Here is a 26,695-nt window from a genome sequence, read left to right as displayed (position 1 = left end):
TGGCCGCCTCCTGTCCTGTGGGCACTCTCCTGAGACAGGTTAACGCCTGCATCAAAACTGGCATTTCCGAGGGAGCACACCTGCTGTAGCCACCTAGAAATTATCCGGAAAAGCAAAGCACTCCTTTGCCCGCCCCCTAGTGGAGCCAGCAGCACCTCCCCCAGCAGGAGGGGACACTGTGCATTGAAGGCATACTCCTCCGTGGCGAGTTCGAGTCAGCTCATGCTCGGCAGTCAGCTGACCTGAAGTGTCCAGTGAGGATTGACCTCAAACCGAAATACCCTCTTTGTCAAAAGCAGGGGGGGCATTCCTCCAAGGCCAAAGCTAACGGTACTCAAGACTAAAGAGATGCCAACTTCAGGCCTCCTTCACAAGTGTCCCCTTCCTTGAAGGGGACTTGCAAAGGGCCCCTTTGGCTTTCTGGAGAGTGCCGAGACCTCAGATCCTGATGGAATGTGGGTGCATGCTGCTGGGCTGAGCAGACACCTGCCCAACGTCACTGTGAGCACAGCATGGTCATGGAACTTTCTGGGGCTTCTCGGGAGATACTCATTTGTTAACAGCACAAAGCTTTGCTAGGTATCTGCGCTGCCAGGAATAAATCACCTCTCAGGGAGGTAACTGACACCCCTTCAGGAGAGCGAAGGCCTGGAGGCCAGAAGGAGACAGGCGGAGCTCACGGTCAGTCCCGTGGACAGTCTCCAGGGCAGGCCCAGGGGCCGGTGCCTGCGGTTGGCGGAGCCTGCTGCTGCGGGGGTCACAGCAGCACGTGGGGCTCTGCAGGTACAGGGGCCCAGGTGCTGGTGACACCGCTTTTCCGCTGCAGTTAAGGCTTATGACAAGGGACTGCCACGCTGATCTTTACAGGCAGGGACACCATGTCGAGGAGGAAAGGCACTAGGACAGTGTTACCATTACTTACAATGAACGAATACTAGGAAAACAAGTCAGAGTGTTTTCCCCGCTAGAGCACCAAGGATAATTAAAAAAAAAACCCCACACCAACGGATGTGAAGTTTGAAAAGTATATAACAGATTTCTTCTTTATTTACAATCAAGTTCTGCTGGGCAACACAATTAAATAAATAAAAGACATGCCTGGCCTGTGAACCTCCACTCCCTTCCGCTGGCGCTCCCTGAATGGCTAACAGAAAAGGGGAGACCAGGGCAGGCACGAGGAAGGGGGAGCCCCACCCTGTGGGAGAAGAGGCGCCCCCCACCCCTCACCAGGCTCCGGCGCTCACACCCACAGCTGTCCAGAGAATAAGCATGGGAGGAAACAAATAAAGTGCAAATTAGAAAGTGATAAAAAATGTTGGTGTTTCTCACTTAAGGAACCAAAATTTTCTACACTGGTAAAATGGGGGGGGGGGGGGGGGGGGGGGGGGGCCGGTGGCACGGGGAAATGCTTACAAAAAAAGCGCCACAGGCCTGTTGTCCCCTGGCCTCAATCATGGCTCTGGCACTGGGAGGGCGACACCCACTCCCTGCCTCTGGGAACTGGCTCCCTGCACTCCAGCACCGAGGGGGCTTCACACCTGGGCTTGGCCAAGGGGCAGTGACCCCGAGCTCCGCGCTCCAGAGCCACACTCGGGCCCTCACATCCGGGTCCCTAGCAGCTGTGATCTCAGACCGCGGTGTGCACCTCCTGGGAAGGGACAGGCAGGCAGGTCCAGGAAGACACCTCCTCCTGCAGCACCCCTACTTCTCAGGAAAAGGGCTTCTGCACTTCCTCTAAAAAAGAAACTTTCCTAACATAATTGAGGTTGATGTCTTGACCAGGAAACAGACTGGCAGACCAGGAGCCTGAAAGGACAGCTGCTCTCCCAGAGCAGACTCAGAGATCAAGAAACCTGCAACCGTGATCAGGTGAGCTCCGCACGGGAGCTTCGCATTGGATGCACAGCGGGAGCACTGCAGCCCCGTGTCTCCTCGGAAACCAGGGCAGTCCCGGGGCTCCCTGAGGACAGGGGTGATCCTGTTCGGTTTCCCCGAAACCGATGATTAAAGCAAGCTGGCTGGGAAAGCGACCCCAAGGCGACAGGACGCGCGTTCGGCCAGAGCTGGCTCCGGAGGGAGAATGCAGAGGTGACGCCCGAGGTGCAGGGCGGGCTGCGTTGGCACTGCCGGCAGGGCGGCCTGTGCGGCTGGCGCCCCGCTGAGGTATGAGGATCGGAGCGAGTAGTGTTTCCCACGGAATGGCGGCGGCCACTGGAGCCTCTGCTCAGTGAGGCAGCGGCAGGGCCTTTGCAGCGTTGTCCTTCCAGGCCGTTAGAGAGCCCGCCCCAACCCTCGCAGTCCCCTTCAAAAGAAGGCCCCAGTTCCACCTGGCTGGCCCCTGCTCCTCTCCAGAGGCCAGAGCCACGCCCGATGCACCACCTTCGGCTGAGTGCCCGCTGGCCGGCCGAGATCTGCTCTCTCTGGGAGGCGTCAGTAATCCGACCACAGCACCGCTTTGCTCCCCTTGTCCACACTGATGACGTGGGCGCCGGAGGGGGACCAGGCCACCGCGTTGATCGAGGAGCTTCAAAGGGAGAGGCAGGAGCACTGGTGAGGTCTTGGTGAACTTGATACCGGCACCCTCGAGTTTGGGGGGGTCAGGACTTCTCCACGGCCTGCCCCGCTGGCACTCGGATGGAGCAGGGCACGTGGACAAGCCCAGCGCTGCGCTTGAGGCGGCAGCTCGGGGACGAAGGGCCAGGCCTCACCTGGCGTCCCTGAGGGAACTAAGTGAGGGGACAGTGGCTGGGGCAGAAGCCTCCTCATGGCTCTCGGGGCACAGAGAGTGGGCTTATGGAGGAACCCGGTCAGCATTCTGACCAGCGGGTGGGCTTGAGTGGACGGAACTAAGGAAAGAAGGAGCCTCTGGGACGACGAGAGAACGTTTCTCTAGCTTTTCCTCCAATGGCCACTATTCTAACTGCTCGACCGGGAAGACTGTAAGATAAGCAAACCAGTGGCACACCGCCAGCGGACACCGCCCTCGTGGGGCTGACAGTCCACGCCCAAAGAGAGTGTGACCCCAGGGACCGAGTCACAGGACCCGCCCACGACCTCAGAGGGGCCACGACCTCAGAGGGGCCCCCAGGGCCCATCTTACCCATGGTGCTTGGAGAGCACCTTCTCCACTTTCCCGGACAGCACACCCCAGACGTAGAGAGAGCCCTCGGCTGAGCCGGCCGCCACGTAACCGCCATCAGGGCTAGAGAACACAGAGACAAGACACAGCGTCAACCTCCCACCCCCGACTCAGCATCCTCGCGGGCCTCCTCACAGGAAGTAATGCTCGTTCTTCATTTCTGAGTCAAACACAGCACCAGTCCTCACCCAGAAGTGCAACTGTGCTATTCATACCTGTTACCTTGGCCTCGCCCCATGAAGAATGGGGGCCCCAGTCCCTGACTCTCTCTCAGATTCACACACAGCACAGGGAGACCGAGGCAACCCCCAAATGGCAGGGGCTTGTTTCAGCGGACGGCTTGCCTGGTCACATGGCTCAGTGACGTAGGAAAGGAAGGAGGAAGGAAGCGCCAACCCTGGAGAAGCTTCTCCTCAGTGTGGGACCCGACCATCGGGGTGTGCGGGAGAAGCGCCGTGCACGGAAGCAGGCAGAACGGGGAGAGGAAGCCGCCTCTCTCTGGAGAGCCTGCCCAGCCGTCCCGGGGGACTGTCGCACCCCTTCCTAAAACCTCTCAGTCCTCCTGTAAATGCAGAGGCGAACCCGCTGGGCACACACGAGCCAAGCAGCCAACCATCCCATTTCGGTACAACCACAGAGGGACACTGGGAAAGACGGAGACAGCAACCGATGGCGATCTGTTTGCTGAACTCGCTGGGTCATCAGGACACTCAGGCTGGGACACTAACTCTGGCTCATCTGTCCAATGGGAAAGCGCCCACGTTCTAACCTTTGCAATGACCCAAGCTGGCGGGTAAGACAGGCAGAAGGAGCAGCCAGACTAACCTGAACACGACCCTCGTCCAGTCGGAGCCGCACTTGAACCCCGATGCACTGAAACAGACAGAGAGCACCGTCACCCAGACAGCTCGCCGCACTCAGGGTCTGACCGGAGGGCTGGGCCTCTGGTCTTCACGCGGCCCTCAGGAAACCAGCAACCCGCGCACACGCAGACCGGCATGTCTCCAGTTACCTGAACGTCTGCCTGACGGCATTTACTCGGAGGTCGATGATTTTCAGCAGGTCATCACGGGAGCAGCTCAGGAGCTCAGTTCTCTCCGGGTTTAAGTCCAGGGAAGTGATCCTCCCCAGCAGCTCCAGCTCTCGGACCACAGTCTCCGATCTACCAGAGAAACAGAAGTCTGAGAAATGTACCCGGGAGCGTCAGAACTGCCTCATCGTGACCAGGACGTCGTGCCATGGAGAGGGGGGCAGAACTCGTCCAGGGGCACAAATGTGTCCTTGACCTTACAAACAAGCTCAGTGCCTGCTTTTACTGTCCTTCTGTCAACCGAGTCTACGGTCACTGTTCTGAGTGCTAGGGCTCTAATTCTGGTTTCCAACGATGCAGCACGCACCAACCAGGGCTCTATCTGAATACAGAGAGAGCTGGGGCTTCTCTCTGGCTTCCTGCCACACAAAGCCCAGCTCAGGGCCCCCCATGTCCTTGGTGATGCTAAACATGAACCTGGGACCTTGGGGCAGAGTCACCACACTTCGCAGGTCCCCCTTCTTCCTTTTATTGCCCTGATCCTCCCATGGGTCCCAGGTCCAGGAACAGCAATCTCAGGGCCTTGTTGCCGAGACGACCACAAGAGGCCTGGGCCCTTCCGTGTGCATTTTGTTGTGAGTTTCCAAGGACACAATTTCCCACTGCAAACCACAGACAGGTAAGAGTGTTTATCTCAGTGTCGGGAGTGTGCAGCCGGAAGCAAGTCTCTCCACTGCTTCAGGACCCAGGACCGTTGCCTGTCAAATCAGGGAGTGGAGCCAGAGACTCTGACCGGTTTAACTCTCAAATCCCGTGCTTCAGTTTTAAAGGTAACCGAAGGCCATGAATAAGCCACGAGCTTCATGTCAGGCCTCTCAAAGCCTCTTCTGTCACCACACTTCCCACTTCCCACTCCACACAACTGCTCAGCCACTGGGCTTCTGCCCCAGCTGTGCCCCACTCAGCCAGATCACCAGCCACATCTTGACATCTGGCCTCATCCCACTGGATGACTCCTGTCACCTGACCCCACTGCTGCCCAAGCAGCAGGGGGCCCCTGGCCTCCCTGTCCGCACCGGTCCCTCCTCGTCACACAGCTCCTGAAATGCCGTCTGGCCTCTCGCTGCTTCACGTGCCCCTGACCAGCTTGTTCTGACACTGTCACAGCCCTCCCAAGAACTTCCAACCTGTCTCGAAAATCCTGCCCTCGTATTTCCCGTTGTCTGTTAGATTACAAACTGAGGTCCTCTGAACACAATCTCTGCCCCCTCTTCCTAAATCTGTCCTTTAAAACTTTCTTGCCGTAATTGTCTTTCTCATCCTTCACATCTGACTTGTCGCCAAGTCCTGTCTGAATTCTCCCTCCAGTGGACCCCCCACACCTGCCTCCACTGCTTGGAGTTCAGATCTGCAAAAACTCTTCTGATTACCCTGCTGCCCAATACACCCTCTAGACCGCCACCCATGCTGCCCGTGAGCCTCCCAGGGAGCGATCCGTTGCCGAACACCCAAAAGCTTCTATGGACAGGTCTTTTAAAAAATGATGTATGAAGCCCATGGCCACCAGGTACCAGCCCACTGGGTCAGTCTCTTCTGCCCACGCCCCAACTTGCACTGTTCCAGCCAGACCCAGCTGCCCTGCTACTCTGGTCCAGTCTGCCAGGGGCTTTTCTCTGATGTGAAGATGCTCGCCCTTCACGGTGAGCACCAAGGCATTCTCTACCGTCCCCAGACAAAGGTGCCCACCCCATCTGCTTTGGCACACGGGCGCACCTGTGTCTCCTGCCAGCCCACCTGCCTGGCTGTTCATCTTTGTTCACAACTGTCTACTTCAGGGTAAAGAAGAGCAGGCTGTTAAAATAAATGTGGACTGGAGCTTAATTCTGCATTTTCAGGGACTTTAAAAACACAACCCCACACAAATCATGACAGCTCTACCACGGCCAGACCTTCTCATCTGCCTCCCCACCCAGCCCCTGGATATTATACCGGATGTCCCAGAAACGAATCTTCTTGTCGAAATGTCCACTCATTACACACTGCTCTGTGCAGACGATATCATTGCAGCTGGACCCTGCGAACACTGTCTTTATGCCTGAAAGAAAACCAAACATCAGCAATGAAGCAGACGCCCCCCCGCATGGCTGTCCTCACAACCTCGCTGCCCTCTGACCCTGAGTCATTGGAACGACTCATTTCAATGAAGCCTCAAACATGAGAAACCGTCAAAACCTCTGTACTACCCCGAACATGCAAGTGGACCCGTGTTCTGACCACATCACACTAAGTGAACACTTTGACATGGAAACTAACACCCCTGCTGTCACGTCCAATCGCACACACAGACAGCAAGACTGGGCTTCCTCACAGACTTTGCTGCGCAGATCCCAGAGTTTGAGGGTCCGGTCATGACTTCCAGAAACGATACGCGCATTGTCCAGCAGGAACTTGGCAGAGAGCACTTTGCCGCTGTGCCCGGTGAGTGTGTGCTAGGAGAGAGAAAACACAGTCGGATGAGCCAGGGAACAGCAAACTGCTGGGGACCCAGTTTCTCCAAACCCTGGCCAGCAGCCGGCGAGGCGCCCAGAAAGCCTATCTAACTATGGCTGCTGCCCAGAGGTGAGGTATGCAAAGAGGAAGAGGATAAATCTCCCATCACAAATAACATACACAAAAAAACCCATAAAAACCAAAACCCCACACGTGCCCCCATTCTCAAAAAGGAGGTGCAGCCAGAGGACCTTTCTGAAACAGGCCCCATTACAGAGCTTTCCCTGTACTGTTCCTGCACCTTCTTTGTGAGTCTGGATGATAGGAAATCACTAAACTTTAAGAGCCTGGGTTTCGGCCAGTGCCTCTGAAAGTCAGCTCCCTACTTAAAGCCAGAACAGACTGGCTCCCAGCAGGCCCACCAAGCCCTTACAGAAGGAAACATCAGGCCTCTTCAATACACAACTGGAAGCCCCAGGGGGTCTGCAAGCAGAGGTCTCAGCGTGAAAGTCAGATCAGAACCAGGTACCACTCTCCTGCAATCACATCCCTGGACAGACTGGCTGTGGGATGCCAACCACGTGCCCTCCCTGGGCTCGCCAAGGAGCACAGACCGGGGGCATCGCAGTGTGTCAGCCACCCTTGTGCCCATCAGAGCACTGCTGGGGCCAGACGGGAGTGAGGCGGCTGGGGATGCTGCGAGTGCAGGGTGGGGACCTGGGGGTCAGCCCTTTTACTGCTCATCATTGACCTCTGTTATCTTTGCAGAACCTCAGAGGCTCAGAAGGCACTCACTGATGTTTTCTAATTAAAAAAAAAAAAAAAGCCTTGGAGAAGACCCTAGCAGACCCCCTTCACTGGCAACGACGGGTTCTAACCCCACTCCTAAAGCTGAGGCCTCAGAGTGCCCCAGTCCAGTCAAGGAGTTAGGGCCTTGGCTGTCCTCTGAGCCAAGGGGAGCAGCCCCACTGGGTGCAGGGACAGAAGACCCAGCCACAGTGTGTCTCCTTTCTGAGAAGTCTGCATGGCTTGGCTGGACATCATCCTGCAAAGCAAAGGTTACTCGTTCGGATACAAAAGGCAACCCAATCAATCAATCAATCGATGTTTCTGTCACATCGATGGTTCCCTCCCTTTCTAGGATCAATAAGCATGTCCTCAGGTGAAGATAAAAAAGTTAGAGTTCTGTGCACATGCACCGTCTGCCTTCTTCCTTCCTACACAAGGAAAGGCACATTTCACAAACAGGGAGGAGACAGGGCCCACAGACAGGCTATGTGATTGCACTCACTTGTACACAAACGTGCACACTAATATTTCCATGTATTTCATGTGAATATATTCCTAAGAATGTGCCTACAGCTTTTTTACCACCATGGTATGAGCAGTTTTTCAGGTGACAGCTGAAACTGCCCAGGCCTTGGGGTCACACGGACTTGGCCCTGCACAGCTGGGGTCTCTAACTTAATCTGAGCAGATGAGCCTCTTCCCCTTGCTGGTTCGGGAGGATGAAGCCGGCACTCGGGGGACAGCACCCACCCTTCCTTCTCTCGCCCTCACTCTCAGGAGCCTTCATATAAAGACTGTAATCGCAAATAACCTTCATGTGGTGAGGATCAATGCCACTGAAACCCCCGGCCAGCAGACACGCAAGCCACTAAGTTTCATGGTAACGAATGACGCTGCAGAGAACACCTCCGGGCACACAAAAGGGACATCTTCGTTGCATCTTCAGATGCATCGTCAGCTGCTTCTTACAAGGTCTGGACCTCTGCCCATCTTGGCCTTGGTGGAGACCCTGCTGGACCTGCCTCAGGCCTCCATGTTCTCGATGGTGGGGAACTGAGCCTCCTACAAGTGTTCACTTTTATCAATAAAAAAGTCCTCATTTTAAGTGGATCAGATTAAAAATCCTTTTATCTAGTGTTTTTGATATTTCTAGTATTTAATCTTAAGGCTCCTTTCAGGTTTTACGTCCATTTTTTCAGCAAGGACTCACGAGATGGTGCAGGGGCTCAGCTGTCATGGGAGTATGACAGACCATGGGACGGGGCACGAGGCTGCCGTGAGGACAGGCTGGGCCATCTTTTCCAAGTGTGGGGTGCAGAGCTATCACGCTTCAACTGAAACTTCGTGCCGGCACCTACAGAGACGTGAACCGTTGCCCGAGGTGAGTCCAGCCCTGCCCGTGGGCCCCTGGCAGCCCACTCCGCTTGCTTCACTCAGATGACAACACAGGTGGCCACTTTAGCTGTCACAAGAGGACACAATCTCTGTCGTCTTCATGTCTCAGACTTGGAAGGTGTAGCCCTGGATCTTCTTTCAACTAGGAATAAGGGATTTCCCGCCTCTTTGTGTCTGCCAGCTTCTAATACTGGTCATTTCCCGCACAGATCCTTCAAGGAAACGCCGTTTCCCGTCTGGGTCGACACAGAGCTGCTGTCAAAGGTTGCTGGTAAAACACCTACCAAGGTCGGGTTCATCCTCCACCTTATCTTTCAGCAGCCCTTATTCAATGAGCTCACGTGACAACTCCTTCAAGCTTAAGGAGAAAAACCAGTCTCCAACTGAAGCTATGTCTTTCACTGTAACACAGGCGACACAGCCCTCACATTTTGGTCTGTGGCGGAATCCAACAGACTTCTCAATGAGTCAGGTTCAGACGCAGGTTCCCTCCACACCGGCCCCCCGGCCCCTCCCTGTCCCGCCCGACTCCTCGAATTAGCTGTCTCAGAGCTGCTGCCCCTCGATCGTAAGCGCGCCCACGGGCATGTCTGCAGCCTGCTTTCCAGCCACACTCTGCAACTGTGACCAATCCTGGAGGCTGGAAAAAACACAAGTTATTGGGTTGGCCACAAAGTCCGTTTTTTCCCCTGTAAAATAAAGGATACATGAGTGTCCAACATACTCCTTTTTGAGTACGTTGACTATCTCCCACTATTGCCTTATAGCGGGGGGAGGCCAGGGGTGCTGTTCAACACCTTCCAGTGCCTGAGACAGCCCGCAGCACAGAGCTATTTGGCCAAAATGTCAACAGTACCAAGAACCTTCGCAAACCACTTTTGTTACATCTGATCAGTCACAGAACCTTTGCCATACATGGAGCAAATCCTTTTTTTTTTTTGCATTTCAGTTGTGTTTTTACCTTTCTTGAAGTAATAAAGCATAATACACTGAAAATGTTGCATATTTTCTTCCATCTTCGATACTAAACTGGCTGCACAAAAATTGACCAGTTTTGATAATTTTCTTTTTTAAACGCACACTGATATGACAGCTGTCACAATACAATCTAACAAAATGGTTTCAAATGAAATTAGAGCACAACTAAGCACTACTAGAGCCACAGTATGGAAACAACCACCGAACTTTTCGGCCGACCCAGTGCAAGCTGGCACTTAGATCACGGGAGCTGGGCTAAGGCGGGTATCTAAGAAAGCACCTCGTTCTTATGAAGAGGCGCGTCCCACATCTTTCACAGAAATCGGGGGGGTTCCTACTGCAGATGTCCGACCCTGAACCTTGGACAGAGTGACAGTGTGAAGTGGAAACGAATTTTCCCAAGGAGGACAGAGAGGGGCAGGGGAACCAAGTACGATTTTCAGGAAAACACACCCAGTTCTCCTAAACGAATGGCCCTGCCGCTGCCAGCATGTTGCACCTCGAGAACCACGGAAGTCTGGAGATTTTACTGAACTTCCTAACCGGGCCTTACCCGTAATCGATAGTCGTCCACCGTCCAGATTCGGCTTGCAAAGTCATTTGAAGCTGCTAAGAGGTAAGATCCCTATAGGAATAAAGGGGGAGACAAATTTCAGCCAGAAGAGAGGAATTTGGTTTCCACAGTAAAACACCCCAGTATCAAGTCCAAGAAGGTCTAGATGTCTGAAACCACACACCCGACCCAAATACCAATCATTACCACCAACGTCCCGTCAACTCACCCGTCTGTCACATTCAGACCTTCCCCCAAACTTGCCCAATCTTGCCCGAATGCTGCAGACCCTCCAGCTCAAGACGGAACCCGGCCGCCTGCGTTCACATCCCTCCACCTGCCTTTGGTAATGGCAAGTGCTAATTCTCTACAGCAGGGGTGTCAAACTCATTTTCACTGGGGGCCACGGCAGCCTCCCAGCTGCCTTCAAGGGGCCAAATGTAATTTCAACTCCTTAACAGTTAAGAAGTTACATTTATACAGTCCTAAAATTATTTCAGCCCTTTGAAGAGAACCGTGAAGCTGATGTGGCCCCTGGTGAAAATGAGTTTGGTACCCCTGCCATACGCCGTTTAAGCCAGGGTGCCCCAGAGGAAGCGACTTTCCCATGCCTCCCCTCCCACTACCCACTTGGAGATCTGCTCATCTCTGGCACAGGCCTAGCTGGACACCCTCGTCTCCGTGCACAAGGCCTTGGCCCAAACCGGGGCCTTGATCCAGTCTGCAAAGATGCTTACTGACTGGGTAAACACTGAGCTACCTCCCCAACAGTCTTCAACATGGCCAGCCCAGAATGTGTGATCTACCTGCACCACCTCTAACACTGATTTTACTCAAGATGAACAGCAGGCAGATTATTTTTAAATTTTGAAACCCAGGTGTCTTAAACTGCTCCTAAGCACCTCTAAACTCACCCATTTCCCTAGATAGCTGATACTTACAGCACTATCAAATTCAATGCTTGTGATGCCCGCGTTGCTGCCGGAGAGAGAGCCCTTGAACTCGCATTTGTCTGGATGGAAAGACGGGAAAAGCTCAGGCCACGACGCGAGGTAAAATAGGGCGCCCGAAACCCAACAGGAGCCTCCTCCACGGTCAGGGTAGCAGCACTCCTGTGCCAGCAGTCACCAGGAGGACTATCGGTGTGACACCATGACCCCCCGCAGCCGGTTTCTGAGAGCCAGGAAAGCGTGGGTGGATGCAGAGCCCCGCATTCTGCATGTGAGTTCTTTTGACGAAATATAGCATAAATATGCCAATCAACTTAAGAGTTTCATTCAGTTCTGTTACATCTCAGTGCAGTTTTCTAATTTACATAAATACATCTTTGGGTCTGACCAGTGTTTGTGCCAATTTAACTATCAGTTTTGTAGAAACAGACCATCAAATTTTCAAAGTCCAGGTGTGATGATTCTCATTTGAGGTCGAAAAAGGAGTTTTCATTTTAGACACGTGTAAGTGTCTAGTTGTAAGAATGCTGGTTACACTACTTTGGCATTTCTGTGACTTGTCCTTGAGCTCGCTCTATGCCCGTGAACCCCGAGAGTCTGGCCATCCAGCTGCCTGCCAGTGCTCCCCTTCACCAACAGAGCCGGCCACTCTCCTGGGCGCTGCTGCCAGGCAGCGCTGGCCCCACACACGGCAACCCCACTGATGCAGACAGACACGAGCTAGAGGAGTACAAGTCTCCGTGATGACGTGATGACGCCCCTTTTTAAAAGGCAGCGTAAGGATGAGCTATGTCGACAAGCGAGAAAAACAATTAGGGGACCGTTCTAACCAAATTCATAAAACAGCACAGGAGAAAACATTTCCACGAACCTCTCAGTAACATTTCTAAATAACAGTAACATGGATACAGGTACAGAGCTGTCGAATACATTAGGGCCGGGACTATTAACCCGGTCAGTGCACTCCACCTCTAAATTTATTCGCAAAACCTAACACATTTAAATGTCTCTTTCCTGATCCTAGCTTTCATTCGATTTTCAAGAGCCAAAAAGGCTAACACCCACTGATTAAGGTCTTTATTTTGATTGTACTTTCACAGACAAAATTTTTACTGCAAACTCTAAGATATATCTCTCTGGCTTATGCCCCCAAAATTAGTCTATTTGTTTGGCAGCCAAAATGTAAGAAATGATCAATAAATGCAATCCCACACAGGAGAGTCATCTCAAAAGACCAAATATCTTACTCGAGCCCATTTATCTAGAAGGCCCCCGGGGGAGGGTCTGTGACCCCTGCCCCGGAGGGAATGAGCAAGGATGGGGAGGGAATGCACTAGGTGGGATGTGCCCTTCTTCCGAGGGACAGAACTGTGGCCCGGACGGGCCGAGGGATGAGGCCCTACAATCAGCTAGAACACGACAGGACAGATTATTTGTTCCTGAAAACTATTAAAATGCTGCCAAACGTTTAGTGTTCTTCTGTAGACCTGGGAGAAACTTTTACTTTATGAACACTAATTGATGCTGGCACCTACAACGTCAGCATTAATTTCGATGAGTGTTTACTTCCTCTCCTGCAGCACAAACAGCAAATGTTGGTCTTCTAATTTCCTTATAGTCGTTTTTACCGACCAAGAAGTAAAACCAATATACTTCTAGTGTTACTTCTAATTACTCACAAGGCACAGTCAAGACAGACCATCTGCTTAGATTTTAAAAACCAAACCTCCTAAAATTTCTCTTCTTACAGCTTTACTATTATTTTGTAACAGTCTCAGCAGTTGTCACTCATAAGTTGTTCCAGGGTGAAACAGCACAAGTTCTAACAGCTTCAACCAGCTGTGACAGCCAGGGATTTACCTAGGAAGTCCCTATCCTGTGACCCTGCCCTGGTGTTCCAGGGCGGACGGGCTGGGGCTGCCGTGACTGCCCACTCTGGCCCACAGGACTGACAGACTGCCCCCTGCAGGGGTCTTCAGCAGCTCCATCGCTTAGGGGAGGCTGTCGTGGAAAAAAGGAATCTGCAGCCAGAAGACCCAGCTTGGCTACTAGGTTCCACCTCTCCTTTCCCCCAGAATCACCTACCAGTCGTGTGAATCACCTATGTAAACCTGTCTCCCTGAGTTCAGAATGTGGGTGACACCCACCTCTAGCTGCACGGGGCTACTGTGAGAAGCACAGGGAATAACCAACACAGGCCCACGGGAACCGCTAACCGTGGGGCAATGAGCGTGTATGTGTTGTAACTGTGGGGACTTGACGTGGTTCCTATAAAAACCTCTTCAGCCTAACCTCTGACCTTGCTTTATTAAAGTGCATGCATGTGCATTTAACCGAATCTCAACGTGTCGAAACTGGGCCATGCCCCAGCTCCAGACCTCCCTGTTGCGGTGCGTCCCATTCCCCACTTGTTTCCGAAACAGGCCTAATCAAGGACAAAGTTCGGATCTCAGGGCCCTTGTATGGTAGTACAGACAGCTTACCTTTTCTGGTAAGCTGTTGTTAAACATGGTTTTTCAAGGTCATGCCCACTGGTATTATTAAGTTCGTAAGCCAGTTTTATGTGTAGTTTAATTAGAGTCCATGGCTGTTTGATTTTTCGTTTTCCTTCTAAAACCTCTACTATCTCAGATGATGTCCTGATTGTACCTATTTCAAACACACACCCACACCCATAACCTCACCGCATCTCCCACCACCTCCTAGAAACTCAGAGCAGCCCTCCTTGGCTCTGGATTGTAACCAAGATGGCAGCGATGCTCTGGTCAGGCCCCTGAAACTATGTGCTGCGTTCTGAGATGAACCACGCGAAGGCTGCCTGAATCCAGGTCAACCAATGCCACCAACACAGCTCCCTTCTGCACCTCCCGTGGGATCTCACCTCCACATGCTTCCCAGAGCTTGACCCTCCGGTCCATGCCTCCTGTGGCCAGCAGCCGGGAGCCAGGACTGAACTGCACGGCGTTCACTTCCCCATCATGTGCATCCTGCAAGACAAGCGCCCTCTCAGACCCAGCACTGTCATTCCCACGGAGGAAGAGCCAGCCCCCCGGGACGTCTCACCCAAGGCTGAACAGTCATACCTAAAGGGAGGGGATCCCAGCACAAACTAACTTGGGCTCCTAGCCCAGGCTTTCCTAAGACTCCACTGTCACTCTGTTCTGGTAGCTCCCAGTTCCATTTATTTAAATACAGTGCAAGCTTCTTGGAAAGGATTCAAAAATCTGTGTTAACTAACTGCTTAAAGTTTGTTTCCACATCAATGAAATTTTAATTCTTCTAAGAATAGAAAATTTCAATATATATATTCTTGGATGATCTTAATAGCTTTAATGTAAGATTGGGAATACCTGCCTCTCTGGTCCAGACTGAATGAATGCCTGTCTCACTGTGCACTAGACAGCACGGTTCCCCAACAAAGCAAGCTGCCATGGCTTCGCAAACATGAACATGTTCTAGTTCTAGTTCTGGTTCGGGGCCCGGATACGGGTGGATGCCAGTGCCAGAGCCATGCAGCAGAGCTCGAGTGGGACCCGTGGAGGCCCTCGTGTGCATTAGCACGCGGCCCCCGCCAAGCCTCTCCCTGTCCCGGAGCCTCCGTTTGCTCACCTACAAAAAGGTCTTGCGGCCCGGACCTGTGCCTGACCACGGGACCATCAAGAGAACTAAACAGGTGCTACTTGGGGTGAGTTCGAAGTCACCAGAGGGAAATCACTGAGTCTGGCTTCCACACACAAACACGTGATGTGACAAGGGGCATCTGTGTGCAGGATAAGGGAAACCAAGTAAAAAGCAACCCATCTGAGAATGGGAAGTGAGAAAACTAGAAGCTGTCCATATAACTCCTCTCTTTGAGCATAGGCACTGACTAAAACGTACTACTGGATGTTACCTATGATTGAAACTTGAAAATGAATAAGGTTCTTTTACTCCCCACTTCTGTTTGAAAATTTCCGTAACAAAAAGAAACAAAAAGACCATGGAAAACATGGACTATAAATATTAGACCATTTATTTCAGGGGAAAAGGGGGAGGATTTACAGGAACCAGTATAAAGGACACATGGACAACAACTAAGGGGGTAGAAATGGGAGGGAAGTAGGGAGCACTGGGGGGTGGGCTGGGATGGGAGTAAAAGACAGAATACTGTAGTTGAAAAATAATTAAATTTAAAAAATTGAAAAAATATTAGACTATTAAACAGGTCATCAATCGTTTTCCCAATCAGCACCTTTGCTCGGGGCTGAACCAGATGCTAAACTGTCATTGCGAGCATGACTCTAGTATCTGACCTGATGCAAACGGCACTTTCCTCTTCCTTTGCTTGGTGATCTCAGTCCCCACCCCTCCTCCATGTCCCACTGCTGAAAAGCTGTATGACAGGGGACCAAGCCTCTTTGCTCCATGCAATCCTCTGCCTTGTCTTTGTTTAAAAACACCCCACCACAGAGGTCTCAGATTGAAAACTTGAGATCACGCACCGCCACACCCACGGCTGCCGCTCATCAGCCTCCTGATCGCTGGTTCTGTTGGAAGGCTGCCAGCTGTGAACCGTCCACTCTCGGAACACGCTCTGACAGAATTCCCGGGTGTCAGCCGCTCCACTGCCCCGTGCACACAACTTAAATGTGACGGGGGGAAAATGGGCTGCTGGGAGCTGAGGGCAAGGAAGGGCTGTGACATCGGGTGCGATCAGACCTTTTACCAATCATCATCGACCTCTGGGAGGCGCCCGGGCCTGCGCGGCGGGGCTCCCTTGACAACGTCCAAGGCAGTCCATGGCTCAGCCAGGTCACGGTGTGCACATATCTAGTTATGCAAGTCCCCCCTTACACCTGGAACTGAAAACTCCCCCATATAAATCCCACCCCGTTTTTATAGCAAGTCCTTCTCTCCCCTGAAAGCTGGCTCCTCCGAGGCACCGCACACAAGCCGAGAGTCAGCCCAGCGGTCTGGGCCCGGCTCCTCCTGTCTGCCTGTCCACCTCTGCACTCGAGGGCCCCGAGCCAGGCGCTCTCCACTTCCCCAGCTGGCCGTGTCTGCGCCCCCCCCCCCCTCCCCAGCAGGGACCATGTTATCCTTTTGTACTGGGACACAGCTCTGAGCTCCAGCTGACAGCCCTAATGGCACACTGGCTCCTGCCAGGAACTGACTCCTCCTACCAACCACAAGCTCCTAGAGGTTGAAGTCTCACAGGTACGCAGAAAAATCACAAAGCCAACAGCCACCCTACTGATCCTTCACCACAGGCCACTGACTAGACTCTGACTCTCTGAACTGGAGCCAACTGGTGACAGCAACTCCGTGAATTATTAATTTCTTACCACCCTGATTAGTCTTCCTTTGCCCCATCCCTCCTGCTTCCAATCCTCTCAGCCAGTCCTGTATTGCGGAGGATGGCTGTCGGAAATTCTGTCATCTTACACTCAGCAAAATACATGACTCCGTCCCATCGGACAGAGCCGACGGGTGTAATGGCCCGCTATAAAGACAGCATGGGAAAGCTCGGCTGCAGCCGGAGAAAGGACCCAAGTGTTCATTGCCGTGCTGCTGCTACCACACGAGGCTGGGGCGGAGGGGGGGGGTCTGTCGTACTTACAAAGACACACACTGCAGTCGTTGGGACCCTCACTTCTTTAGTAGAACCAGGATGAGTATCCACATTGTCCTGGGGGGCTGGGAGGGAAGAGACGGAGCGCCTCCTAAGAATAACATAAAGGAGAAGGTCAGACGAGATTGCGCAAGGCTAATGGTCCACCAAACCCAGAAGGGATTCAAAGACCTTTATTAACCAACAGCTTCTCTTCCCTCCTGGACCCTTTACAGAATGACCAGCCAAATGAGAAGCATCCTCACTGCAACGACAACTGGGAAGACAGGCGGCACACACTTGCATTCTCTGCTTGCCCACTCACGGGCTCCAAAACTCAACACCGAGAAGCAATACAGAACAACCGCTTCCCAGTCAGCAGACTCCCGGAGAACGTTCCCAACGTAATGGAACTGCCGGCTCAGGAGGAGCTCGCTGGTGGTTTTGTAAAACAGTGTAAAGACGTTCGACACCCAGTCACAATCATCCTCAGCGTACACTGCGGTCAGGGTGAAGTTGAACGCACGGGAAGAAAGGGCGGAGAGAGTGTGGCTGCCGGACAAAGCGCTTACCCCATCGCCCCGCTCAGAGGCTGCAGCAGCCCTGGGAACATGCAAAGCGTCTCAGTTAGCACACTGACACGGATGATCGGGGGCAGCGAAGCAGCGATCAGCGTGATTATCAATGACCCGCACCTGCATGCCGGGGTAGTAAGAGTGGATAATGGTTTCACCTGGCAGCGTCGGAAGAGTGATGTCCCGCCAGGGGAGACTCGGACAGACTAGAGGGTAAGGCCGAGATCACCACGCAGCAGGAGTAAGAGAAAGGGAGTTGAGGAAAAAGGAAGAAGCCAAATGAAAAGCTGACATGAAGGCACCTGTACAGTCTGCACCACTGAAATTCTGGTGTGTGCTTACAGAAATTATAATAAATCACGTACACAGACTTAGGTGTATTCACACACATTATCGACAAGGGAAGGTGAAGGATTTCTAACCTACCCAAAGATATTAGTGATAGAATCCAGAAGGCCTCCAGCAGGCTGCGAGAGTCGCTTACTAAAGAGGAGGGGGAGGATAGGTTTAAACCTTAGAAACATTTTCCCCACATAATCAATCAATAAAAACAGTCCATGAAAACAGGCACCTAAGAACGTTTCCCGAGTTCCCAAACCCCAGCCGAGAAGCCCACCGCAGTACAAGCCACCAGACAACAGTGGGCCGGAGGGAGGAAAACCCAGCCTCGAAGTTTTAAGAGGAGACAAGGTTCCCTAGCATTAATTAGCTTCCCCCAAAACAATGTTTTTGACAATGAAACCGCCTAACTGGCTGTTAATAACCAATCCCCATTCTTTCAGTCCTGCTTTACCAAATCAAAAGAACCACGGAGCCCAAGTAAGATAAACAGTATGATCTAAATAGTCACCCTGCCCGACAAGGTTTGAACTGTCCCCCTGGGGAGGCTGCTGAACCTTTCCCTGCTCCCCTTCTCAGCTGGCGGCAGCACTAAGGGACGCCCGCCTCCTGTTAAGTGCAAGATGGGAATACGGGGAGCCCACTGGTCTCTACGGTTGTGCGAGAGGGGCCGCAGTGCCGGGGAGAGGGCTGGGTGCGCTGGACTGCTCTGTCGGGCCACCACGTGCTGCCCACCTGCACCCCGGCCCTCCTTCCTCGGCCGGACCCAGCTACTTACGAGGCCGCTCTGCTGATGGCTCGCATGGGAGAGGTGTCCTCGGTGTGATCAGAGGTTTCGTCCACAATGACTTCAATGTCATCGTCCCTGGAAAGAAGGGCAGGAGGCCGAGTCTCTGACTCTGCTCAACAGGCACACTGTGATGAGTCTGTTCTGCAGACGCTAACACCACTTCCTAGTCACGCACTATCTATGTGACTTTGCGGTGACAGAGATGGTTAAAGGTTCGCTGGAGGAAAAGGAACTGCCATGCTCTAAACACTCGACCTGTTCCATCCAAATCCAGAATTGCAGCAGAAAATAACCTTAAAAGTGAGCTTTTGATCCTTTAAATTCCACTTAGAAAGCAATTAAATAACAGTTTATTATGTCCAAAACCACCTAACCAGAACCAAGGCAGTCTTTCCATCAGAAGTCTGGTTTGCAGCTGACAGGCTCCTACCCTCGGACAACTGGACTATACTCACCAGTGCACAGTTCCCGTGAGACAGTGGAGGGGCTCAGAGGACAGGAAGGGGCAGATATGAAGCACAGGAAATCGAGTATAGGGGGAAGGTCCCAGTGAATAAGAAATGGAACCGATAAAAGTGCAATGAAATCAGCAGTTGCCTTAACAACCATTTTAAATATTACTTTAATAATATAAAAAACAGGAAAGTTTTTAAAAGCTCTGTTAAAATCTAAACACAACCCCTTTTGACTCGGGTACTGTACAGTCGACGTACTCAGGGCCCCTGACATCTGGGGAGCCCACTGCATCTGCTTTGTTTACCCACGGGACACAAAGTGCCTCTGGAATTCTCCTTCCTCCCCCCTCTTCCTGGAAGGGGGGAGAGCAAGTAATTATTTTGGTCTTAGTGACCTCCTACCAAGTTGCAATCTTCAGGGAGAAGTAAAATAATAAGATGTAATAACCCAAGGCTATATCCCCTAACTTTTCGATTCATAAGAACTTGAAAGCAAGATTTTTTTCATGATTGATTGTCTGGATAAAGTAAATATATACTTAAGAACCTGTTACCAAGCAAGTTAAACCAAATCAAAGTAAACTTATTTTCCTAGGCTATTGATTCTAGGATTCCATGCCACTGAGCCCAGTCGGGCCAGGGTGCAGAGGGGACAAAGGCAGGCCTGAAGAAAGAGGCCAAGGCCAGGCTTCCTTTTCTTCTGGCCGTGGTTTGGGGAGTCGGCCGTGTACACACAGGGCGAGGACAGACCAGCAGAGAGGGCAGGAGTAGCAAACGTGAGCTGAGCCCATGTAAATGCTCTCAGGTAGAATTTCACAGCCATAAAAGTATCAGAACTCTGCAAATGCCCAGGGCCACGAGCAAACACCAGGGTCTGGCAGCCGATTACCAAACCCTTCAAAGACAGAAGTGTCTTTTCCCCCAGAAACACCTCTCTCAGGGAAGCACGGAGATTAGGCACAGGCCTTGCACGTCAGAGCCCCGGTCTGCATCCTAGCTCAGCCCCTTTCTGTGCGTTCAACCACCCGAACTGTGTGACACCCAGTCACCTGTTCATGCTAGCAAACAGGAGGCAGGCAAACGAGGCTTCGTACGCTGTTATTTCTAAATCAAATCTCATTTCCAGGTCAATTATTTATCTACTTGGCAGTTTGGGGAACAGGCACATGAAGTTCCTTTTGCACAACTGAAGCACGCAGAAGAAATGCACAGGCTACACCTAAAGTGAAGGCTCGGTGTGAGGACGGTCTTGTTTTCTTACCAATAAAGACCTCTCTGCCTGGTAGACGGCTACTAATTGAATTTAAACCACTCCTCTCCACCTATGTGGAAGCAACTATTAAAAAACTAGAGGCAAAAAAGTTCAGCCGTTAGAACACCCACCACCTCAAAATAAAGCTTCGGTTCTCGGGCAGGCAGACCCTCCACCCCAGCCCCAGACTAGGAGAGGCTCCAACTAACCCCGCCTTCTCTTATGCTTCTAAGATTTGCCCAAATGTCCACTTAAAGTCACACAGGAAGAGAGCAGGAGAAGAACCCAGCCCAGCATCGAGCTGCCCGAGCCCCACTCGGGGCAGAACCTGGTCGGTGCCAACAGGAAAACAGCGAGGCTGTCGGCGTGCAGGAAGTCAGAACTCACGCTCACAGCCCACAACAAGCGGGAAAGACTTTCTGGAAGGTAATGAGCGTTAATTTTCTCCCTGAAATCTTTTACCCCTCTTTTGACTATCTATAAAACAGTTTCACAGACATTTAAAAACAAACTATTTAAAAGGAGTAAATCACATTAATAAGAGCACAGTTTTGATTCTCATATCTCTACTTACTGTTCCACTGGTAGAGGTTCCTTCGCTGCTTCTGCGAGCTCTTTTTGCAGCCGGGCTTGCCGCCTCCTATTTCATAAATAAATAAATAAATAAATAAATAAATAAATAAAGCCCACTATTTATGTTTGCTCAGAGACAGCACGGGGCTTTGGCTCTTAATCAACTAGCTCTAAGAACACAGCCAAATATTCACTGCACTCGAAGTAACAACTGCCCTAGGCAAAGACACCAAAGCCCCAAAGCCACACTGGTAACAGCAGTGAAGATCTCATTATGGAGGACTTCAGAGCAAAACCTGGAGGAAGGACTGTTACTAGAGAAGGCAGTGAACCAGCACGCAGAGCCAGCCTGATGGCACCGAGGGCTGCACGGGACGGAAGGCGTGTCGGGCGTAACCAGGGTTAGACTCGGTTCGCTTTCTGCAGCAACAGTCTCCACCAGCACACCAGGGGCCTGAAGAATAAGTTAAGATTTACTTGGAATTTATCACGCTTGCGCCTGGCTCAGTTCTATTATTTTACATGTATTAACTCGTTCAGTCCTTGTAACCATGCTCCGAGGCTGAGTGACAACATTCCCACTTTATAGACACGGACATGGAGGTACACCGAGTCTTCAGTCACCAGAAGGCATAAGACTTTAGCTCGTGGGGCTGGACCCGGAGGTCTCGGCTGCGGCAGGGTTTTAATGCTGCCAGCGGTCACATCCACTCTCGTAAAAACCACTCTTGCTCTCCTTCCCAAGTCCCAAATGCGGGCGCTACCCACTTTCTTGCCTGGGCCTCCCTCTGGGGTTCACCCCCAGCCTGCTATTGAGCTCCAGTCGAGAATTCTGCTACAATTCTTTTTAAGCTTCCAGCAGAAAGATTAATTCCCGAAATGGGGGTAAGTCCTCCAGGTGACATCCCAGAATCTTGGGACGGAACGAGATTATTATAGTTTGAAAAAGTACATTACAACCTTAATGTTACACCTGGAAGATGAAAAGTTTTACAAGTGACCCAAAGACCAGTTTAACGAATTTCCCCAGTCGGAACACGCGCCCTCAGAGCAGTCTCTGAGGAAGAGGCAGCATGTCGGTGCGCGGCGCGGGGGCCACACTCCTCCACGCGGAAGGCCCCCGTCCGCAAGGGGGTCAAGGGCAGCCAGCCCTAAGGTCTCAGAGGAGGGAAACACCTGCCCCCGCCCTTCTAGAACAGATGAAAGAAGACAGCTTTCCCACTCCTTCAGCTCCGCAGCAGCCGCAGTGATGGACTGTGGCACATGCCGCAGCCTAGTGAGGGAGGAGGGCATGACCGGCCATTTCAGAGCCGTGTGCCATGCTGAGCCAGGTGAACAGAAGCTGCTAGAAGGGGAAGGACAGTAATCTTGTGCGTGTGTGTGTGTGGGAGGGGGGCAGGAAGGGGAAAGCTTCTAAGAAGGAACTACCTGAGAAATGTAATGAAGAGCACCCGAGGCCCCACACAGGCAAGCAGATGATGGCGCGTCCATGTGCACACCCCCCAGAGAACATTCCCGAAGACCACTTTCATCAGAGAGCCTGCACTGTCCTCCCCATGCACGGAGGCTGCAGGGCTCCTCCTCAGCAGCCACTCGCTCCCACATCGCCCCTCCAGCAGGCAGCGAAACGCTCTCAGGCAGCCCTTTAGCCTTCCCCGCTCTCCGGCTGCCTCCGAGCTCCGAGGCCTAGGCCAAGCTATTCCACTCACAGTAAACACCAGGCAGAGACAATGTAAAATACTTGTTCATAATATGGTAGAAACTGAAAAGAGTTAGAAAATACAGAAAACTAAAAAAGAAAAAAACCCACTGTATGAAAATATCACCACTGATTTATCTCCCGAGGGACACGCTGCTTCTACTTACTCACCACGATGAATGGCAAGCAATCTCAGCACTTGGGAACCCGTCTCATTACCTCCTCAGATAGAAGCCCAACAAGCGGGGACCCTTTTCGGGATCCCTCCCAGTCACCCCACTGTCCTCCAGGCTGTACAAATGGGCTGCCAGTCACCGCCCTTTCACCTGCCTCCCAAAAGCCCTTGCTGATGGGTTTACTGACCATGGTTACTCTCATGACCTGTCACAGCACCCACCATTCCTTACTGATGCTGTTAAAGATACCTATTTTATAACAGCATGTCCTGTCTATGTTCTTTCTCAGTAGCCTAAAAATTTTACCCAGTCTACTCTTTATTTCCATTTCTTCTAACCTTTAGAAAGTCCTCCAACACTTGATTTAGGAACTTTTTACAAAGTAAATAAACGGTCACATTTTCTATTTCTACCTTAGGGTTCAGTACATTATTTGGTAGGGTTAGTGCTATTACTAAGACTCTTATCTTCATTCATTGTTTTAGAGTAACTGCAATAATCTTTTCAGATGCTCAACTACTGACACCGGACCTAAAGCCCTGGGTTCCAGCCTCTGGTGAAGTCGTACCTTCGGTGTCTAAGACGACTCTTTCCTGGGTTTCCTAGTGGGTCACCATGGCCACCCCCATCCTGCCCACCCGCTCTGGGTTTGGCCTCCTCTCCAGCTGGATGGCCAAAACATCTCTCAAGACCAGCCAGCCCCCCCCCCCCTTTCTGGTTTGGATGGGGATGCACGCAGGATGATGGACCTTTGTCACACACGCAGGAGTCTCTCTGCGGGAATTTTCACAGATTTCCCTGAAGGCACTAACTCCTATTGCCTCTGTTACACACACTATTGGCTGTTTTTATTAAAACTTTCTGTTCCCAGTTTAAGGGGTTTTTTTTCAGGATCGGGAACTGAATCTGAGCAAATGGCCATTTCCGGATCTAGTAAAGTGGTCACATCGTTTATTCTCCAACAAGGAATATTTAATTGCTTTCCCAATAAACCATCTCTTAATTTTGGGGATAAATCCTAGCAGAGTTGCACAGGATTTTTTAAAAAACGTACCAATGAGTTTGACTTAGGAATTTCACATCTAAGTTCATGTGAGGTTGTACACGAGCAAAATCAGATTTTTTGGTATGGGCCTAAATAGTCTTACAAAACTCGGAGGGATTTCAATCTTTTCTAATTCTGGTTTAGTATTTTTATTACTCAAAAATTAGCTTTTCTCTACAAAACACTAAAAGACCTGGCTGGCGTAGCTCAGTGGATTGAGCGCAGGCCTGTGAAGCCAAGGGTCACCAGTTCCATTCCCAGTCAGGGCACATGCCTGGGTTGCAGGCCAGGTCCCAGTAGGGGACACATGAGAGGCAACCACACATTGATGCTTCTCTCCCCCTTTTTCTCCTTCCCTTCCCCTCTCTCTAAAAATAAATAAATAAATAAAACCACTCAAAGAATTCACTGGCAAAATCAGCATGGGCCAAAGCCCTGTGGAGAGGTAATCCTTTGCTCAGTGTTCTTATAAATGTAAATCTCTTTAAATCCACCCTTGCTACTTCTAGTTTCGTTAGTGTTTTCTGGCATCCCCCCACCCTGCGGTTGGAGCTGCCAGATTTGCTTCCTTGTTTTCAAAGACCTAGGTGCAGCTGCACAAAACCAGGAGCCCACTCGTGGATTCGCTTCCCACCTCGAATCCTTCTCATTCTCCGCGTTGAGGCGGTTGGCCTCCTGGGCTTTCTCGGCCATCCACCTGGTGACCAGCTCCTGGTTCTCCTCCGACGTTCTCCTCAGCTTCTCCTCCAGAGCAGTGAACGTGATCTGCAGGGCGTCGTACTCGTCCTTCAGGGTCTGGTTGGCCCTCTCCAGGTCCTGCAGCTTACTGCGCAGCTCCTGGCACTCCGTCTCCAGGTCGGAGATCGTCTGCAAGCACTCTGCGATTCTGAAAGCAGACACGCAGGGAAGGGATGGCGCCACGTGGGAGCCCTGCACCGGGGCCAGAGGACCTGGACCGGTGCTCGGTGGTACTCACTCAGGCGCCTCAGCCATCACGCCAGGCACCATGCAGGAGACTGCCTCTTGACCACGCCTCCCTCGGCTTAGCCCGGCCCCAACCACTGGGACACCCCACTAGGAGGGGAAGCATCTGCAGTCAGATTCATCCGGACTATGAAGGACTATTAGAGCACCTTTCAGAAAAGCGGGGTTTGAAGGAGGGAGCCTTTGCTTAACCTAGTGGTCAATGGAGGCTTAAGAGGCTGGAAAGCCTACGTACTCCACCAGCTCCGTCATTCACGGAGCAAGAACACCTGAAAAGGTTCTCCACCTTTCTAGGCCTCTAGATGCCTCTCTCTGCATATTAAGGAAAAAGGCACCGATGAAACTAAGGCTGGATTCCCTGTTTATCATGTCTGCCAGGCTTCTCCTGCATCAAGAATAATCCTGCCCACAAACTCATCTCTGCTCTCGAGAACCACACACTCACTATCCTGGCCCCATCTCCACCACAGCAGACACCAACTGCCACACCCGGTGGCCGTGGGGAGAAATGCAAATGCCGCAGAGACGCCTGCAAGGGCCAGAGGTGCTCCCAAGGAGTATGCTAGGGACCTGGAAGACTGCAGGAACTGTCCTCGCCTCCCCTCGCCCTGTCTCCAGCAGGCAGAAAGAGATCCCTGGCTCTGCACGCACTAAACGGCACTCCCGGTGAAGCCAACACGGCTGCCACCTGTCACTGCCCACCACCGGCCCTGCCCACAGAGTACAGAAAGCAGGGGCACGATCCCACGACCAGTCCCGAGGAAGGTGTTATCTCTACTCACTTTGCTTCATTCACCTGCATCTCCCTGTCCTTCTGCTGCATTTGGTTATTCAGATCGATCACCAACTGTGCTAACTGTGGGTAGGAAGAACACTCTCGTGAACGCAGATGTCAGGGCCTCGGATGAAAACTAAGGAACAGCGGGCTGCTTCATTTTTAGAGGGGAAAGGGGGCCCGTGGGGTTGGCCCAGCTCTGTGGACAGATGCCACCAGAGCCAGGGCGGCCGCCCACCCTTCCCACCACAAGACCCACGCAGAGCAGAAGACAGGAGAGGACAGCAGCCACCCTCACCTCCCCGCGCTTCTTGTGCAGTTCCGTCAGTTCTTCCTGGTGTCTCATCCTCAACTGGGCCACTTCCTGCAGCTGGCCGTCACTCCATGCGCTGTCATGTCCAGGACTGACTCCCCGAAACGGGCAGACGAAGAGAACGTGCAAAAAGGAAAGGGGGAAAAGTCAGACCCCAAGCCCCCTCAATCGGACAGTTGAACAATTAACTCCAGAACTTCAACCCTGAACACGAGGACACAGCCGCTAGTGTCTCCAGGCAAGTGTAGCGACAAGCCACTGCAAACCTGACGTAGAACGGACACCAGCCACCGCCCCGACCACCAGGTGTGTCGGGAACGAAGGTTAGGAAACTCTGGGGGAGACAAGAGGGCTGCTCTCAGGTCTAGCACACGAGGGCCAGTGCTGTGCCAGGCACGGCTCCAGGGCAGGGCACACTGAGCTCCTGCAGCTGACAGGTGGCTGAGGGCAGGGACAACACACAGTCCCACGAAAGTGGGTGGTCAGATGTGCTGAGAAACTAAGTCGGAACAGAGGGGAACAGAGCAACAGGGGTCCTGTCTACGGCCCTACCACCCTGGACGCACCCGACCTCGTCTGGTCTTGGAAGCTAAGTAGGGTTGGGCCTGGTCAGTGCCTGGATGGGAGACAGAGCAGCAGGGGTCCTGTTCTATGCAGGACAGTTGAAGAAGGTTCTCTGAGGTCCCTGTGCACGATCAGAGACTGGAAAGAAATGCCCAGGAAGCCTACTTAAAAAACCACTGGAATCCACTATTTCCAGGCTGCAGAGTGTAATTTTAATCTTTTTAGTGAGCAAAGGGATTAA

At 52.1% G+C, this 26,695-nt stretch overlaps 1 protein-coding gene and 2 non-coding genes across 5 annotated transcripts in view; all 3 read right to left on the bottom strand.

Moving 5' to 3' along the window:
* Window positions 1-1,011: 1,011 nt before the first annotated feature.
* Window positions 1,012-26,695, bottom strand: part of ATG16L1 (autophagy related 16 like 1) — a 32,000-nt gene continuing 6,316 nt past the window's right edge. Inside the window, exons 3-19 of one of the 3 annotated variants that reach the window (XM_037143953.2) lie at window positions 25,876-25,981; window positions 25,585-25,658; window positions 24,453-24,704; window positions 20,900-20,965; window positions 18,607-18,693; window positions 17,916-17,972; window positions 17,648-17,695; window positions 16,924-17,026; window positions 14,206-14,311; window positions 11,316-11,386; window positions 10,375-10,446; window positions 6,538-6,658; window positions 6,159-6,264; window positions 4,152-4,301; window positions 3,965-4,012; window positions 3,101-3,202; window positions 1,012-2,524 (exon numbers count right to left, since the gene is read on the bottom strand). In XM_037143953.2, coding sequence (XP_036999848.1) covers window positions 2,431-2,524; window positions 3,101-3,202; window positions 3,965-4,012; window positions 4,152-4,301; window positions 6,159-6,264; window positions 6,538-6,658; window positions 10,375-10,446; window positions 11,316-11,386; window positions 14,206-14,311; window positions 16,924-17,026; window positions 17,648-17,695; window positions 17,916-17,972; window positions 18,607-18,693; window positions 20,900-20,965; window positions 24,453-24,704; window positions 25,585-25,658; window positions 25,876-25,981 — 1,663 coding nt within the window. In that variant the 3' untranslated portion in view covers window positions 1,012-2,430. The remainder of the gene's footprint in view (window positions 2,525-3,100; window positions 3,203-3,964; window positions 4,013-4,151; window positions 4,302-6,158; window positions 6,265-6,537; window positions 6,659-10,374; window positions 10,447-11,315; window positions 11,387-14,205; window positions 14,312-16,923; window positions 17,027-17,647; window positions 17,696-17,915; window positions 17,973-18,606; window positions 18,694-20,899; window positions 20,966-24,452; window positions 24,705-25,584; window positions 25,659-25,875; window positions 25,982-26,695) is intronic. The other 2 variants (XM_037143935.2, XM_037143945.2) reach the window with 2 other exon arrangements.
* On the bottom strand, window positions 7,154-7,411 carry LOC119048448 (small Cajal body-specific RNA 6). Its single transcript, XR_005082347.2, has one exon. It is a non-coding gene; the product is annotated as a small Cajal body-specific RNA 6 (non-coding RNA).
* On the bottom strand, window positions 15,775-16,044 carry LOC119048457 (small Cajal body-specific RNA 6). Its single transcript, XR_005082350.1, has one exon. It is a non-coding gene; the product is annotated as a small Cajal body-specific RNA 6 (non-coding RNA).

This window comes from Artibeus jamaicensis, unplaced genomic scaffold (assembly GCF_021234435.1).
Source record: "Artibeus jamaicensis isolate MK-2021 breed Jamaican fruit bat unplaced genomic scaffold, CSHL_Jam_final contig_944, whole genome shotgun sequence".
NCBI lineage: Eukaryota > Metazoa > Chordata > Mammalia > Chiroptera > Phyllostomidae > Artibeus > Artibeus jamaicensis.
The sequence above is the reverse complement of the archived record's forward strand: the minus strand, read 5'-3'. Positions and strand labels throughout refer to the sequence as shown.